The sequence below is a fragment of the Prosopis cineraria genome, unplaced genomic scaffold (assembly GCF_029017545.1).
Source record: "Prosopis cineraria cultivar Desert tree isolate PC_DT_omini unplaced genomic scaffold, ASM2901754v1 PC13, whole genome shotgun sequence".
NCBI lineage: Eukaryota > Viridiplantae > Streptophyta > Magnoliopsida > Fabales > Fabaceae > Prosopis > Prosopis cineraria.
The window spans coordinates 8,460,695-8,476,528 of record NW_026555344.1 but is presented as its reverse complement, the minus strand read 5'-3'; the positions used below and the strand labels follow the sequence as shown (position 1 = coordinate 8,476,528).

The following is a 15,834-nucleotide window of genomic DNA, read 5'->3' as shown; positions in this document are numbered from 1 at the left end:
CAAAGAGAGCAGGGTGATGATTTCAATACATATATTTTGAATACGTCTTTTTTTTTTTTTTAGGCAGTGGACGACAACTTCATTTTGTTGCCAGTTTCTTAAGATTAGTGTACGGTTATATCTGCAAATTTTATAATAAGATCAACGTTTATTTATTTTGCTCCTTTCTCTAATTAACTTCAACATCACTTCACTTCTCCCTCATTCCCTTATCTTCGGCTTCTATCATATGAACCCAGCCCTTAATTTCTCAGATTTGGATTTTGAGTGTCTCGAATTTTCACATCCAATAAGTGTCCGCTTTGTAGTTGTAAGATTTTATCAATGTTTAACAATTCATGCTTGACCATAAAATAAATGAAATGATGGGTTAAAGGGCGGTTTTGTGAAGATGTATTTTAGCCCTTTCTCTACAACCATATGAATCATTATATTAAGATATATGACATAACAAAAGGTAGAGCTAGGATTTGGTATTGTTTGTATATCTTGTGCCAACGTCTTTTACAATCATTTGATTGAATCAGATTTTTATAATACTATATGAGATTCCCGCCATATAAGAAAATTTGAAACACAACTAAATTCTCGGACTTCTCTGCATCTTTCTCATTTTCTCTTCTTCATTTCAGCTTGTTAACTCTGTTTATGGTTGCTTCTATTTCACATTTCAACTTTCAAGCTCAATTTTATTTATTTATTATTTTTTTGAGAAAACTTAGAAGCATATATAGTTACACACACATCTATGCTCTTTGTTAAATTAGGAGTAGTGCGTATATTCGACTGAGCTGTGATTTGGTTTTGTGAAGATGTATTTCAATCATTTTTCTACTTTCATATGAATCATTAGATTAAGGTTTTAGGCCATAACAAAAGGTAGAGATGTGATTTCATGTTCTTTGTGTATCTTGTGCTAATGTTTCAGACAATCATTTGAATGAATCAATATATGATTTCTAAAATGCTATATGAGACGATCATGGAATAAGAAGATTTGGAACATTTATTGAATCTAGATCCGAATGTTAATTTCTCTTCATGTTTCTCATTTTCTCTCCCCTTCATTCATGTATGTTAACTCTGTTTATGATTGCTTCTATATCATGCTTCAACTTTCAAGCTCAACTTAAAAAAAAAAATCAAAAAACTTAAAAACATACATATATGCTCCTTGTTAAATTAAGAGTAGTACATATACAATTGACTGAGCTTCGATATACACGAAATGATTCACATGGATTCAAATTCCTAACATACTAGAAATTCAACTGGCATAATTCAAAGTAATTATTTTCTTAATTAAAACAAAATAAATAAAAGAAACCTATATGTTAGTATTAACACTGCTCATAAATTGCAAGGTTTTCTTGTAACAAAGAAGACCAATATCTCAGGGAAAAATAGAATAAATTTTTTAAACAACATAAATAAGTCATTCATATTAAAATTTGTACTAGATAAATTTATTTAAAAAAGAGCAAAATTAAAATTGTACCTTATTTGAATATGCAATTAAGATTGAGGCTGCTGCTAAAGCATGCTAATATTGTAATGTGTTTATAACTATGCCAAAGTTGGAAGCATAAAAATGCATACACTAAGTTAATAAAGAAATGAGATATTTTAATTGGGAAGGCAAATACATAATATACAATTAAAATAGTTCCCAAACACATATTTCAAAAACCAGGCTTTAAATTATTTTTACTGTTAACTAATCTCAACAAATTAATTATCGTAACATGAAATGGAAAATTGATTTCTTTCAGTAACAAAAGTTAGCTAAGCCAACAATTGAAGACCCGCACAAAAAGTGTAGGGATGATTGTTGTAACCTAATGGAGGAACAAACATATTGTACAAAGATCTAATCAATCACATATACCAATAACATGAACCCTAGAAAGCCGATTTGACCATGGAATGTTATTAATTTGTGGTAATTCTAATAATTAATATATATAGTAACAGAATCCATACCATTCAAAATGTGTTCAAAAAAGGGCAAATAGAGTTAGAGGACGTGGCCTCTTGTCATTGGACAATGAAAAGTCATAATCATAAGATTGCTCACATGTAATGAATGTACTAACATCCCAAGTAATTTAAATATTCCTTCAGGACCTCCATAATATAAAGGTAGAGAATATTGGTATAGTGGCTGCCAAAAATATAACGCCTTAAAAGCGTGGATAGAGTTTTTGAAACTTTGGGGCGTGGCCCTTCACAAAATTAGTTGGAATATGTGATATTTTTTCTTTGCCGAAAACAAATATATAAAATAGATAAGCATAAATTCTGCATGACTTGTTCCATGATTCATAATTCTGTTGCCTACTAATTTAATAATATAATATTCACCTATTAGTTTAAAACAAAATATATTAATTTTTATATAAATCTCCTTGTTTTGGCTAGCTGGTTAACTAATCTAATTCAAATGGCCTCACCACTTTCAGAAAGCAATTTGTCATTGATAAATCAAATCTAAAACTCATAAATATAAAAAATGTACCAATGATTTGTCATTGATATAAATTTGTATATCATTAACAAACAATATTAATAATAAAATTTCAGCAAAAATTATAAAATTATTTATCGTTGATATCCACAACATTACAAATACTTAAGCAGACAGCTAACCCAATATTTTATAGAGAAAAATTATTAATATTTGACTTATTTAAAACATTCATTAAATATTCTATATAAGTTCTTTTTTTTAGCAACATTTTTATATAAGTTCTTTAATAATAACAATTAAAATTTATATTTTTTAAAAGGAATAATAAATGAAATAAGGATATAGTTAGAAAAAATATAAAAACTACCCAATATCTTTTTTTTTGGACTAAACAAAACCTCTATAAAACGAGTAATTTATATTTATAGAATTGAATGTGTGTGTATAGTATTTGAAAATCATAAAAAATTAATTTAATAACCCAAAAATTATGTATCCTGAAAAGAGCCAAGTCTCTTTCAAATTTTCTTTGGGAACCAACAGTGTTTGGGATAAAATGCTTGTACTTTACTGCTTGAATATTCCTTTATTCTTCTCCTAATAAAGTAGAAAAGAAAAAGTAATGAATTAAAGGTATTTAAATAGAAATAAAACTCACTGACTCCATCTAATTATAAGTTTTCAATAATTGAAAGAATTCTTTCACATGCTACAGTGCCTAACACACACACAAGGAACTCATTTATAAGATATTATTAATATTCATTATAAGGTTGTTCATTATGAAATGTATTCATAATAAGTAGAATTCTAATTCAAGATGGAGTGCCTCCTTTTAAGACAGTCTTTTATCTTATTTTTATTTATTTAATAATTTGATTGAAAGATATTTTGAAAGAATTTGAAAGCGAAAACAGAGAAGAAGATTAAAAAATAGCGGGGAAAAAGAAAAAAGAAAGAGGAAAAGAAAAGGCGAAATGGCGAGTTTCAATAAAGGCAGAGGATGATGGAACGAGTCCTTGAGGCCAACATTTTGACCATCTTTTTCTCTTCCTCTGTTGCCGCTGCGGCTCTCTCTCTCCCCCCTCCCACCCTTTCTCTCTAAGCCTAGCTTTATCTATAGCTGTACAAAAGTCCTACAATTAGATTCGACCCAATTCTATTTAAGATGATCCTATTTAATTTTTATAAACATCGATCTTTTAACATTGAAAAGATTAAAAAGGTCAGATTATTTTTTTGGATTAGACTGAATAATAGACTGGGCATCTAAATCATTTGATTCAATTTAATTCTATTAATTTATTAATATAATTATAATTGATTTATTTTTAACAAATGCTTCAATTGTAATTGACGCTAAGGAGATAATTACATGAAAATTTATTAAATTTATTTCTAAATTATTATTGTAATGTAGTGTTATTGAAATTTATTGAATGTTGTTTTTGTTAAAGTTATAAATTTAAATCATTTAGACTGCAACTGAAATATTTTTTTCTTATTGTTGGAAAATAGTTAAATGAGTACTAAATTAACAGGATCAGTCTTTTAGTCATATAGACCAAGTTCAGTCCTGTTAATTTTTGGGTTATCACTAGACAAGACCAGACTATGGGTTGTCTAGCTTAGTCCTTTTCATGAAAGAGACTATCATTCAGGTTAGGTCGAAGTCCAGTGTCATCCAATCCTTTGTGTAGCTCAAGCTTTATCTATGCCTCTTCCTTGAAGGAAAAAAAAGTTAATTTTTTTTTGTGTAAGCACCTAATATTCTAAACATATCTCATTTGAGTTGTGAAGATTTAATAAGATCTAGACTAATTCAAATTGAAGCATGACAAGCACTTTAAAGGAGCACCCTTGGCCACCTACGCTGTTGTATTTTCAAAATTCAAACTCGAGATTTTTAGTTAAGCTACAATAACCTTTATAAGTTGATCCAAATGTTGGTGGTTGTAGTGTATGCTTGTCGTGTATATGTAGAAGAGGGAGGGAGATAAAAAGTGTACTGTGATATACTTGTGTGTACATATAGTATCCAATATTTGTGTGCGTTACATTCTATAGTATACAAATGAATATATGATGGGAGGAGATTTAATTTTTTTTGTATATTTATATTATATATAATATAAAAACTATAAAAAGTGATGCTATTCATGAATTATGAAAAGTGTGTCTCATTTCTCATATTCTCTACAATATATAGAATCCATATTTGGTATATGTAATTGTCGGTTATAGAATAAAAAGAATCTATTTAGATATTTAAATCAATTTCTTTCTTGTTACTTAAAAAAAAAAAGAATTTGAATGCATGATCAAGTGCTTTGTTTTTCTTATTTCTTTGTGTTTTTATGAATAACATTTGTGTTGCGACTCCAAAGACTTATAATTTCTTTGAGTTGAAAGGTGTGCGTTCTCTTGGAGAAGGGTAAAGGAAAGCACAGAGAGTAAAAGAAAAATTCTCCTGGGGACACATGATAATAATTATTCTATTACTCTATTTTGAATTTCTAGTTATATATTCGACCATAATTGAATATTAAATATTAAACACATATCTCAACAGAAATTTAAATATTAGTTAGTCTTCTTAAAACATCTTGAATTTTGGACTAAAAATTCAAAAATATCTTAGAATTCAGTAAACTATTAAGCTCAAGTAATTAAGAATTCCTAAGATGTCTTGAAAAGTTTTCTAAAGTGAAAATGGAATATTTTCATTGATTTCAAGGAAGTGCAAATTAATAAATGAGCAATAACTTGATGATTGATTTGTCAATTTTAATTTATAAGCTTCAATTTTTATTTCACCCGAACCATATCATTTCTAGATGCGTAAGTAAATTATTAAAAATGAAAATTTAACATTGTGAGATACTAATTCATTTCATTAGACTCAATTCTCATCAGTTGATGATATTTCTTTTAATTAATAATGATATAATGGAATATTGGGATGCTTTTAAACAATTAAAATAATTTAACAGTCTTTATTAATTTATGTGAAAAATGTTTGAAACATGTTGGCACTTTCAGCAAGCATGAATGTATTCAATTTTGTTTTGTTTTCTCTTTGCCTATCAAATCAAATATTAATCGGTCATTGGAAATCTATGTCGCTTGTCTCTGATCCTATAGAATAGTCCGTGATTTTTGAAACTTGAGACATTTATACTCTATTAAGAAGGAGAGAAAATAATAGAGAATTCTTAATTGTTTCGAATGTTGCTGTTGTTATTAAATTTTGTAAATCTTATTATTAAACCCTAATAATATATTATTAAATTTAAAGAATTGGTTACCATAATAATTTTTTAAAATCTTTTTTTAATCTTTAAATATGATGTTTTTATTGCATGGTTCTCTACTAGAGAAATTTGAACACCCATTGCGTTGCATGTGATCGTGATTATTAATAATGAATTTTTTAATAACAGTTCTGATAAAAAAAATTGATTTTGAATGAAAAAAAGTAACCCATGTGGTCAATATTGGTAAAACATTGAAAGTCTACCCAGAAATATGGAAGTTTGTGAACGAAATAATCATCATGAAATAATTATGTATATAGATATTTAAATAAATAAGTTTAAAATTTTGGGTTAAAATTAATGAAATTTAAAAAAATAAATAGAAGTTATACTGAGCAATTTATTATAGAGATTTTTTGCATATATAACTCATGGTACATGATTAAATAAAAGTAATAGCCCAAGATTTTTTAAATTTAAATGATGGCCGTTTTAATATTTAACTGATATCTAAATAACAAATATACCTTTAAAAATATTATACCCTTAATACACTCACTTTTCAGTGTGTGTGTGTGTGTGTGTGTGTGTGTGTGTGAATAATATGGAGAAAAGTTATTTGCTCGGGGCAGAAATCGAAGACTAAAGGTGTGTGTGTGTGTGTGTGAATAATATGGAGAAAAGTTATTTGCTCGGGGCAGAAATCGAAGACTAAAGGCGAGGAGAGAGATGAACTACAGAGTTCACGGCGGCGATCCACAGAGTTCACGGCAGTGAGGGTTTCCTGACTTTTTAAACCACATTTACAAAATAAGATTTCTCCAAATTTGTTTCTCAACATCGCTAATATAGGGTTCCATATCAGTTTTTTCTTTTTTTTTTGGTTCAATCTATTGTCTATTCGAGGCAGTGTAGCAGCCTGAGGTTGAAGCATCCATGTGACAAAATGATGAAGAACATCGAGATATGGAGACTTAGGTCCAACGGGCCATTCTTTTGTCGATCGGTGATATGATATTTTCACCGATATTGATGCCATAATCTCTATGTTGATGTGTTGAAAAACTTTGTATTCTTCGACTTATTTGTCTTTGTAATTCTAGATTTCGTTAATTAACAAAGAAAATGACTCAAAGAAAAACAAGATTACAAGTTTGGAACTCCCACGTTGCTCCTTCAAGATATTCATAAAGATTCTAAAACCTTATGAGTGTATTTTTGATCAATGATCATAAACATGGAAGTTATTTGGAAAGAAAAATATGTGCCCATATCCTTTAGAATTCTTGATTGTAACGTGTTTTACTCCATAGTTGCTCATTCTAATCTAGAGTTTTAAAGGATCTTTGTACTACTAATTTTACATGTTGAGAACCATGATCGTAATAAGAAATAAATATTTATTCTTGAAGATTGCCATTAATGTATAGGATTGTTTTTGTATTCACAATTAGCCCAGATTGAACCATGCTTCAATTGTCTTGTCTTTGCTCTATATATCAATCATATATATCATGTTAAATTTTCTTTTTTGTTTAAAAGTAGTTATTAGAGAAAATTGGCCACCCCTCCAAAAAAATATTGTGCAAAAAATATAGACTAAATTTTTAAAAATTAAAAAATATAGCCGGTTCACATTCATATACAAGATTTTTATTATTGATATTAAAGGTGTTTATCATTGAAAATTTCAAAATTTACGAGACTTATCATTGATTAATATAATAAAATGACCATAATGCAAACAAACCAATATGTATTATTTATTATATTTATCAATAATATATCGTTATATATGATTGATAAACTCCTAGTAAAATTTTAAATTTTCAATGAGAAACATCTTATATATCAATGATAACACCCTTGTATATCAAGATGAATAGGTCGTACTCTCAAATTTTTTAAAATTTAGTCCATATTTTCAAGGTATAAAGATTTATTTTTTAAGCCAGTGGGCTAATTTTCTCTATAAAATATTGGGTTAGTTGTCTATTTAAGTGTCTGTGATGTTATGGATATCAACAATAAATACTTTGTAAATTTTTGCTGAAACCTTATTATTAATACTGTTTATCAATAATATATGAATTTATATCAATAACAAATCATTAGTACATTTATTATGCTTGAAGGTTTCTGATCTGATTTACCAATAACACACTACTTTCTGAAAGTGCCGTTCGTGAGGCCATTTGAACTCGAGCAGTTGGCATGCTGGCAAAAGCTAGGAGATTTATTTAAAAAATATTGCATTCTATTTTAAACTATTAGATGAATATTATATCATAAAATTTGTCGGTAATGGAATTATAAATCATGGAACAAGTCACGCGGAATTTATATATGCTTATCCATTTTAGTTGTTTGTTTTGGGCAAAAAAAGAATATTACATTTCAACTAAATTTGTGAAGGGCCACGCTTCAAATTTTCAAAAACTCTGTCCTCATTTTTTAGGCTATATTTCTCACCGTCACTCTGTCAATATTCTCTTTATTTTTATTAAATAATTATTTTATTTCTAGAAAAAAAACCCTTTTTTGCATTAAGTTTTTTAATTCCGTTTTTAATAAATATATCCACAAAAAATTAAAATGTACATTAAAAAGATGTGCATTAAAATTTTTTGGGTAAACATGATTGATTTTTAGACAACATTTATGTTTAAATAGGAGTCCTTTGATCTAATGTATTTAAATTAACAGTAAGCAAACGATTAAATGGATGGTAATGAAAACTTAAAAATAGATGGGTGTTTGTGTTTTGTAACTACTCATATTAGAAAAAATTTATATAGATTTTAAAAATAAAAAGAAAATATATGTAATTGATGTAAAATAAAAAGGAAGTCAAAGTGCTCTCTAATCTTTTATGGCTTGCTTAGCACAGAAAAATGTTTTTGGTGGAAGTGAGAGTAAAAAATGAAAGTAGAAATAAAAGTATAAATGGAAGAGAAGCTTCTCATCAACAAGGAATTGAGTTCTTTAGTTTTTTACTTACTAGGTTCCATGGAGAACTAAGATCATGATACAAAATAGATAAAAGTACTGATTATACTTTCGCTAGCACTTCCACTTCCACCTTTTTTTTTTTTTTGAAATTGAAAGATAGGTCAAAGGACTTGAAATTTAGTTACTCACATACGGTTGATCAGCCCACAAATAGGCCATGCATCCATCCACCAATAGGCTGATTCAAAATGCATAACTCAGCATTAATATTATGCACATCCTTAGCCAGGCAATCAGCTACCTTCATATTTTCCCAATTGGAGTAGAAAATCTTCACTTCACTAATCAAGAAAATCAATTTCTATATCTCAATAATATCTGACCTTAAAGCTTTGTTTGGTTAAAGGAGAGAGGAGGAGAGGGAAGGAGGGATCCTCCCAATTTGGGAGGGGGGAGGGTTTGGAGGGGAGGGGACCCTCCAACCAAACACTACCTAAACGATGATTCAATCCCCCACACTCTTATCTCCTCCAACTAAATACTACCTAAAAGATGATTCAATCCACCACTAGTCCATAGTAAATGGATAGCTTATAGTGAGTTAGAATACCACTTCCACGTCTCCATTTCCCATCCCAATTCTTTGTTACCAAACGTGCCATTAGATAAATGTAAAACTTGATTAGATTTACTGTAAAGCTTCAAGAGTGAGAAACTTAAGTGTAAGAGCCAAAATTCAACGGGAGTCATCTAATTTTTTGTTCATATTTTTGTGACTTCATGGCTTAAGTTCATTTCAAGACTAATTTTTATTTTAAATTCATTTACTTTTAACTCAATTTTTTGTCATCTTAAACTTCATTCAATTCAAACTAAGCCGCCTATGGCTGAGGGAATTGCAGATATCCTCAAAAAGAAAAAAAAATGCCATTGCAAGTATAATAAAATAAGAATGATTTGCATTCACAAACGTGACTCAAATAATTTACTTTAAACTCGATGAGAAAATGTATCAAAAGATTCAAACTTCGAGACAAATAACAATATATTGTGTTCCTGGAAAAAAAAAATAGCATGTCATTAAAAACAAAAAATGACTTCAGATTCCAACTATTTGGAAATCAAGATCACAAAAACACCATTGACGTAGCCAAGTGTTGTTTATCTACCAAAATCATGGAACCAGAAAAGCTTCCCCGGGAAGTGGCGTTCTGTAGAGTTAAACAAGAAGCTTGTGTTCCCACAATCTACAAATCCGCAAAAAAATTGTTGGAGCCATTACTTTCATTCTTTCTCTTGGTCCCTGCAAAGGCAGCAATATAAAATGAAGTGCAAGAAATAACCTCCCAACAATCATACCATGTCTGCTACTTTCAAGACCAAACAGTCAGATTAAACAGAATCATTCTCTCAAAGGCATCACAAGTAATAGGCCTTTTATAACATCTACAACTACAACCATACTGATCATACCTTTATCACTCTTACAATGGTTAGCATCTACATCCATCTCATCCTTGTCGCTATCAATCACCTCAGCTTCATTCCTCTGTGTGCTTCTCGAACCTTGTATCAGATCATCCAAGTCCCATAGCTGCCATCAAACATGAATCAACTAATAATTACCATCCAAGTGGTTTTGAATTTTTTTTGGCAGCCAACCACCTCATCTAATATCACTAAATAATTACCCAAGTGAACAACAGCCATCAACATGAATCAACTTATCTATCCATTTTCTTTTTCATAGATATTTCCACGTGTTTTTGGCACAGTGAGCAATTCCATTCTACTTTGGCTGAGAAGATGCGTGAAAAAGTGAAGTTAAAAGTGTACCTTTAAAGTATGATCATGTGCAATACTGCCGAGGTACTTTCTATCATGAGAAAAAGCTACAAAACCAAAGAAAACCATGGGTCAACGTTGCGAGATCAAATTAACCAGGCCACATCATCCAGCTTAAGGCCAGGACCCAAGTCAAAACATAAAAGCAGACACATTGCTTGTGAATAAACATACAATATTGTGGACAGCAAGACGGACCAAGAAATGAAAAGTAATCTAACAGAAATAAAATTACAGAAAAATTGCTTTGCTACAGCAATCAATCTGAGATGCTTGTTGAAGCAACGGAGGCTCGACACAAGTGAATCCCACCGACAGAAACAGCAAGATTCAAATTTTACAAAAGCGACTATATTACCAAGACGTTCAATAGGATATTCTGAGTGTTCTGCAATTGGTTGGATGATCCTGTTGGGTAATATTCCGACCAGACTGAGCGAAAAAGAATAAAAAAAAAATTATTAATGTAGTTGGAAAAGCATATCAATGAACGTAGGATAGAATCATGACCAAATCCAAGGCAACAATGCCCTCATACAAAACAGCCTCACTTGATTAACCCATTCTCTGATCCAGTTATGATCCGGTCCTCATCAAGCTGAAATTGAAATACACAAATTTTGTTGATTGACCATGAAATAATATAAAAGCCTACTGATGCTGAAATAATCATGACACCCACTCACCTTCAACAAAGCATCAATAGAGTTTGGTGAGAGATCAATAAACCGATCACTGAACATCAAAGCCATCAAGCAAGAATATCAGTTATAGAGCCAAACTCAGCACAGCAGTAATGGAGAGAGAACATTGAACTAATTCCCCTTCTTACTAAGAACAATTTACTTCATCAATTGCAAACCAGTGTCACATCAAGTACCTGCAGTCCTGGAAATATCCCCATGAATACAGTAATAGGGTTCCAGTTTGTGATCCACAGACAATTTTCCGACCGTTCTGGTATTAAAAAAAAAAAATTCACATCAGCTAAGTGGCAATTCTAAAGAATACGAGATAAAGCTGTCCCTCTGAAACAGGGAATTAAACTTCAAAATGTATATTTCACGCACCAAATTACAGAATGTCCGAAGTATATTTTATTCTCAGGACCATCCTTTGAACATATTTCAAGGCATCCTACCAACCTTTATGCGCAGCTCTAATAAGTTCATCTAATAGTATTGTTTATCCTATTTCAAAGAGATACAAGGACTGTCTCTTTCTGATAGGGGAAGGCATAATGAATTCAGAATGAAACTTTGTACAACTTTTTTTCCACCTTATATTTGAAAAATATTATTCCATAGCTACTTTTCCAACAGTTTACTTAATTTATTCAACTAAAGCACTAGTAACTTCTGAGTTCACAATCACAAGGTCCTCTGCACTTTGCTGTTTCACAACCAAAGACAGATAGGTACCTCCCTCAATGCATAACCAAGAGAAAGATCAACTGAGAATGCAGTACCTTCATTATAACAATAGACAGCAGCTCATCTTCTGAGAACTCAGATTGAGCTTGGACCTATCAGTAGAAGAAAATAAAGGGCAACTGTCATAAAAAAAATTAGGGGAAAAAAGGAAGCCTTAGATGTAAAACTTACTTTATTTCTTCGAAGATTGCAAACAGAGAGAGTCCCATCTCCACTTCACATGGAAAATAAATTCACAAAAAAATTCAGCATCCATCAGTAATCAAAGGCAATAGAAAAAATAGGGGGAAAACAATTGATGCAGTGCACGCAAGTGTATCTACTTAAGGTAAACATATAAAATTTCAGTAACACTAGATTGACAAGGGAAATAAATAGTACCTTGTTCCCAACAGTTTCATTGCATCAGATGCAAAAGTCATGTCTGAAATGTAATCTTCATGAGCATTAAATGAGTTGCAACAAGAACGTTGTCTAGTATCCCACACCTGCAATGAGAAAAAAGCTAATTAAAAGGTAATAAGGAGACATTTGGTCTCTCCTTGAATGCATAAATTAAATATCACAACCATCAACAGCCACAGGTGGCTTTGCCGAAAAGAAACAGTTACTTCAACAAGGGATATTCTGGGGGGAACATAACAGGAAAAAAAATAAATAAATAAATAGCACTGTGTTTAAATATGAAAAGTCCATAAGAGAGACCATCCACTGCACCATATGGCTAAGTATAGAAAGTCTTGACAAATAGATGATAACAGCAAACTGCATTCTAACTCCTTGCTAAGTAGTCCCTCCAGTCTTGTTTATAGGACATTTTCTAAAAATAATTCTTGGTCCAGAATATAGGATATTTTGCAATAACTAAACTACTTTTTCCAATTTTACCCTTTCTTCATTAGCATGAAGGTATTTAATGTAGTTGTATCATTATTTAAAACCAGGGGTAAAAGTAAAAGTACATATAATTTTTTTATGATATCAAGGAAAAAAACTATTTTTTTTCCCTTAAGATGCGGGAAACGGTTGAAAGTGTCTTCTAATAAGAACCGGAGGGAGTAAGTCATATATTTGAGGTATATAAAAAAAATTGTATAGATTATTTTAAATTAGTTTGCATAAAAACGCACAACAATGAACAAACCATAACTCATGAAGGATTACGAAATTCACAATTGATCAAAAAGATGTGAGGAAAAGAGTAAATCAGTCTTTAACACTCCTCCCTTGACATGTAAAAATAGAATGAGACACTAGATACAAGATGTTCTCCATAGCATAATTTCCAATTAAGAGCAAAAACACTATTATATGAAATTAAATAAAGAAGTTACCTTAATACACCCTTCATCATCTCCAGTAGCGACAGTTGACTCAGTCAAATTTATCAATCTATTGACTGCAGCGCTGCATTATAAAACAAAACTGCATAAAACTTTGGATTTAATGATCATGCTCAGCATTTACACGAGTTAATGAGAGAAATCCACCCACCCATGGGCATTATCTAGACGGGCGATGGCAGATCCAGTTTCAACATCTGTTGCCAATATTGAGCAATCTGGAGAACCCGTCAACAGAGCTAAAACAGAAGCAACAAGCAATTCAGAGGCCAATTATGCTCAAGAAAATATCAATATCAAACAACCCCATTAATAACAACAACAACAACAACAACAACAGAAAAGAAAGAATGTCAGTGAAACTACAATGCATTACCACGTCCATCATTGATGAACCGAACAGCTCTGCAAGACTCAGCGTGCGCCTGAACTTCCAACAACCTGGCAAGACCCCAATTTACTATATGAATATAAACAGCAGCAAATGCATGCAAATGTGTAAAAATTGGAAGCTGCATAAAATCATAAAGCATGTGGGGCAGATATCCAACAACGATAAAAACAAGAATATGTGAACTTCCAACAACCTAGCAAGACCAAATTATACTAGAGCAACTAAAAGAAGAAAATTGATCCAAACAGGGATGAAATTTGGAGACAACAAAGGTCATTATCCATGCAGGTCAACTATCCAACTACAAAAGCAATGAGATATTCAATGTAATACCTTACAGGTGCGCTGTCAGGGTTATATCGGTATCTGCCAGGGGGAGAGTTCAGAAATATATTAAAAAAAAAAAAGGATACTTAAACAAGAAGTTAACAAAAGAAGCATGTAAGAGTGGAAAATTGAAACTTTAGTCTACTCACAGGTGAAGGTCACCATTAATCAATCCTGCAGCAACAAGCTGATCCGATGAATGAAAGTCAATGTCAAATGGAAGCTTCCCCAAATCTATCTCCATTTAATTTACTTGTAGCAGCCTCTGTTTTTCAGAGGGTCCCAAATCCTGAAGAGGGCTAAAATCCCAGCCGCAGTTTCTGGATTTACCAGGCATCAATCAGGTCAGCGACTTAAGGGTGATCAACAACAAACAATACATATTGAACGGAAACAAATCAAACCAAACCGAACTGCGGAAAAAAGCAAGCAAGCCAACAAAACTAACTATAAGTGAGGTCAGGTTTGGTTTTTATTATGCTAAAGCCAGCAAACCGTGAGTTCATTGGCTATTGCGTCATAAAGCACAACATTTTATGGCTAATTCATATTCTGGTTTCTCTCTCTCTCTCTCTCTCTCTCTCTCTCACACACACAACAAGTTATCGGAACGAAACGTTCAGTGCCCTTTCGTCTATGATTGCTGAATTCTCTACTGTGTCTTTGATTCCAGAGCTATTCATGTCCATACAACTATGATGGCAACACCAATGAAAAAAGAAGAAACGATATTTCTTTTCTCAAGTAGCCAAAAGAGAAAGAGAAACCAACCCGCCGAAGAAGATGGGTTTCTTTCTGGAAGACGCCGGGAAGAACCGAAGACCGACGAGCGGAGAGTTGGCGGCCGAACATGGAGCGAGCAACCGCAGTGCGTCGTTCCAGAAGGGTTATATTCTTTTTTCTTTTCTTTTTTTTTTTTTAAAGAAAACGGGGCAAAGGGAGGATAATGAATTTAATAATCCAGAAAAATATCCAAATTTTTCCTAAAAAATATTAGAAGAGGTAAGGGGGAAAGTAATGAATTTAATAATCCAGAAAATTTTAATATTAATTTGCAAAAAAAATTAATTTTATTAATCACCAAAACAAAATATTACAAATAACAATAATTAAAAACTAAAAAAATGCTCAAAAAAGCATAAAGTATGGTGCAACACACAACTTACAAAAAAAGAAAAAAGAAAACAAAACAAGATAAAGCAAAAACTAAACAAGGCAAGTTAACCAATGCCTTCTTTGTTTCACTAAAAACTACAGTCAATCGAATGGGAATTATTATCACTCATCAAATCAACAAGAAAAAATCTAAGATAAAGAAAATGTGAATTTAAAAAAGTCATCCAGAACACATCTTTTTAATCTTATCACTTAGTGATGTACCTAAGGTATTTTGTTGGTGAGGACAAAACTTATATCAAATGAATATTAATATTTTTAAAATATAATTATAAATATTTATTAAATTGATAAAAAATAATTTCATTAAAATTAAATGTATAAAGAAACAATAAAAAACTATAAAATTATGATAACTTAAAAAATAAAATTATCTTAATATAAGAAAAAATTATATTGAAAAATGATAGAATAAGTAGTAGCTATTTAATATTATATAGAATAAGTAGTAGCTATTTAATATTATACCTTGGTTTTAGAAAAAGGTACTAATTTCTTATAGTATCATGAAATATAATCCAAATTCTCATCCGATAAAGTGTTTACATTTACTACATAACAAACACCATCTTTAATGGGAGGATACTCATATATATATATATATATATATATATCATACTTTGGTACCTTTTTATTT

At 30.8% G+C, this 15,834-nt stretch overlaps 1 protein-coding gene across 3 annotated transcripts; it reads right to left on the bottom strand.

The window, feature by feature from the left end:
• Positions 1-9,621: 9,621 nt before the first annotated feature.
• Positions 9,622-14,919, bottom strand: LOC129291173 (WD repeat-containing protein 55-like). Of its 3 annotated transcripts, XR_008588650.1 has the most exons (17): positions 14,793-14,919; positions 14,171-14,341; positions 14,028-14,060; positions 13,677-13,741; positions 13,452-13,539; positions 13,292-13,364; positions 12,339-12,445; positions 12,129-12,171; positions 11,993-12,049; positions 11,405-11,481; positions 11,211-11,259; positions 11,076-11,122; positions 10,883-10,956; positions 10,516-10,571; positions 10,153-10,273; positions 9,849-9,982; positions 9,622-9,735 (listed from the first exon to the last, which is right to left on the bottom strand). XR_008588650.1 is itself a non-coding variant. In XM_054928404.1 (16 exons), the coding sequence occupies exons 2-16, from the start codon at positions 14,263-14,265 to the stop codon at positions 9,927-9,929; spliced, it is 1,041 nt and encodes a 346-aa protein (XP_054784379.1). In that variant the 5' UTR covers positions 14,266-14,341; positions 14,793-14,919; the 3' UTR covers positions 9,622-9,926. The 3 variants fall into 3 exon arrangements, 2 of the variants coding, with proteins under 2 accessions (XP_054784379.1, XP_054784380.1); XM_054928404.1 differs by having other exon boundaries at positions 9,622-9,982; XM_054928405.1 differs by having other exon boundaries at positions 9,622-9,982; positions 10,153-10,246.
• Positions 14,920-15,834: the final 915 nt, after the last annotated feature.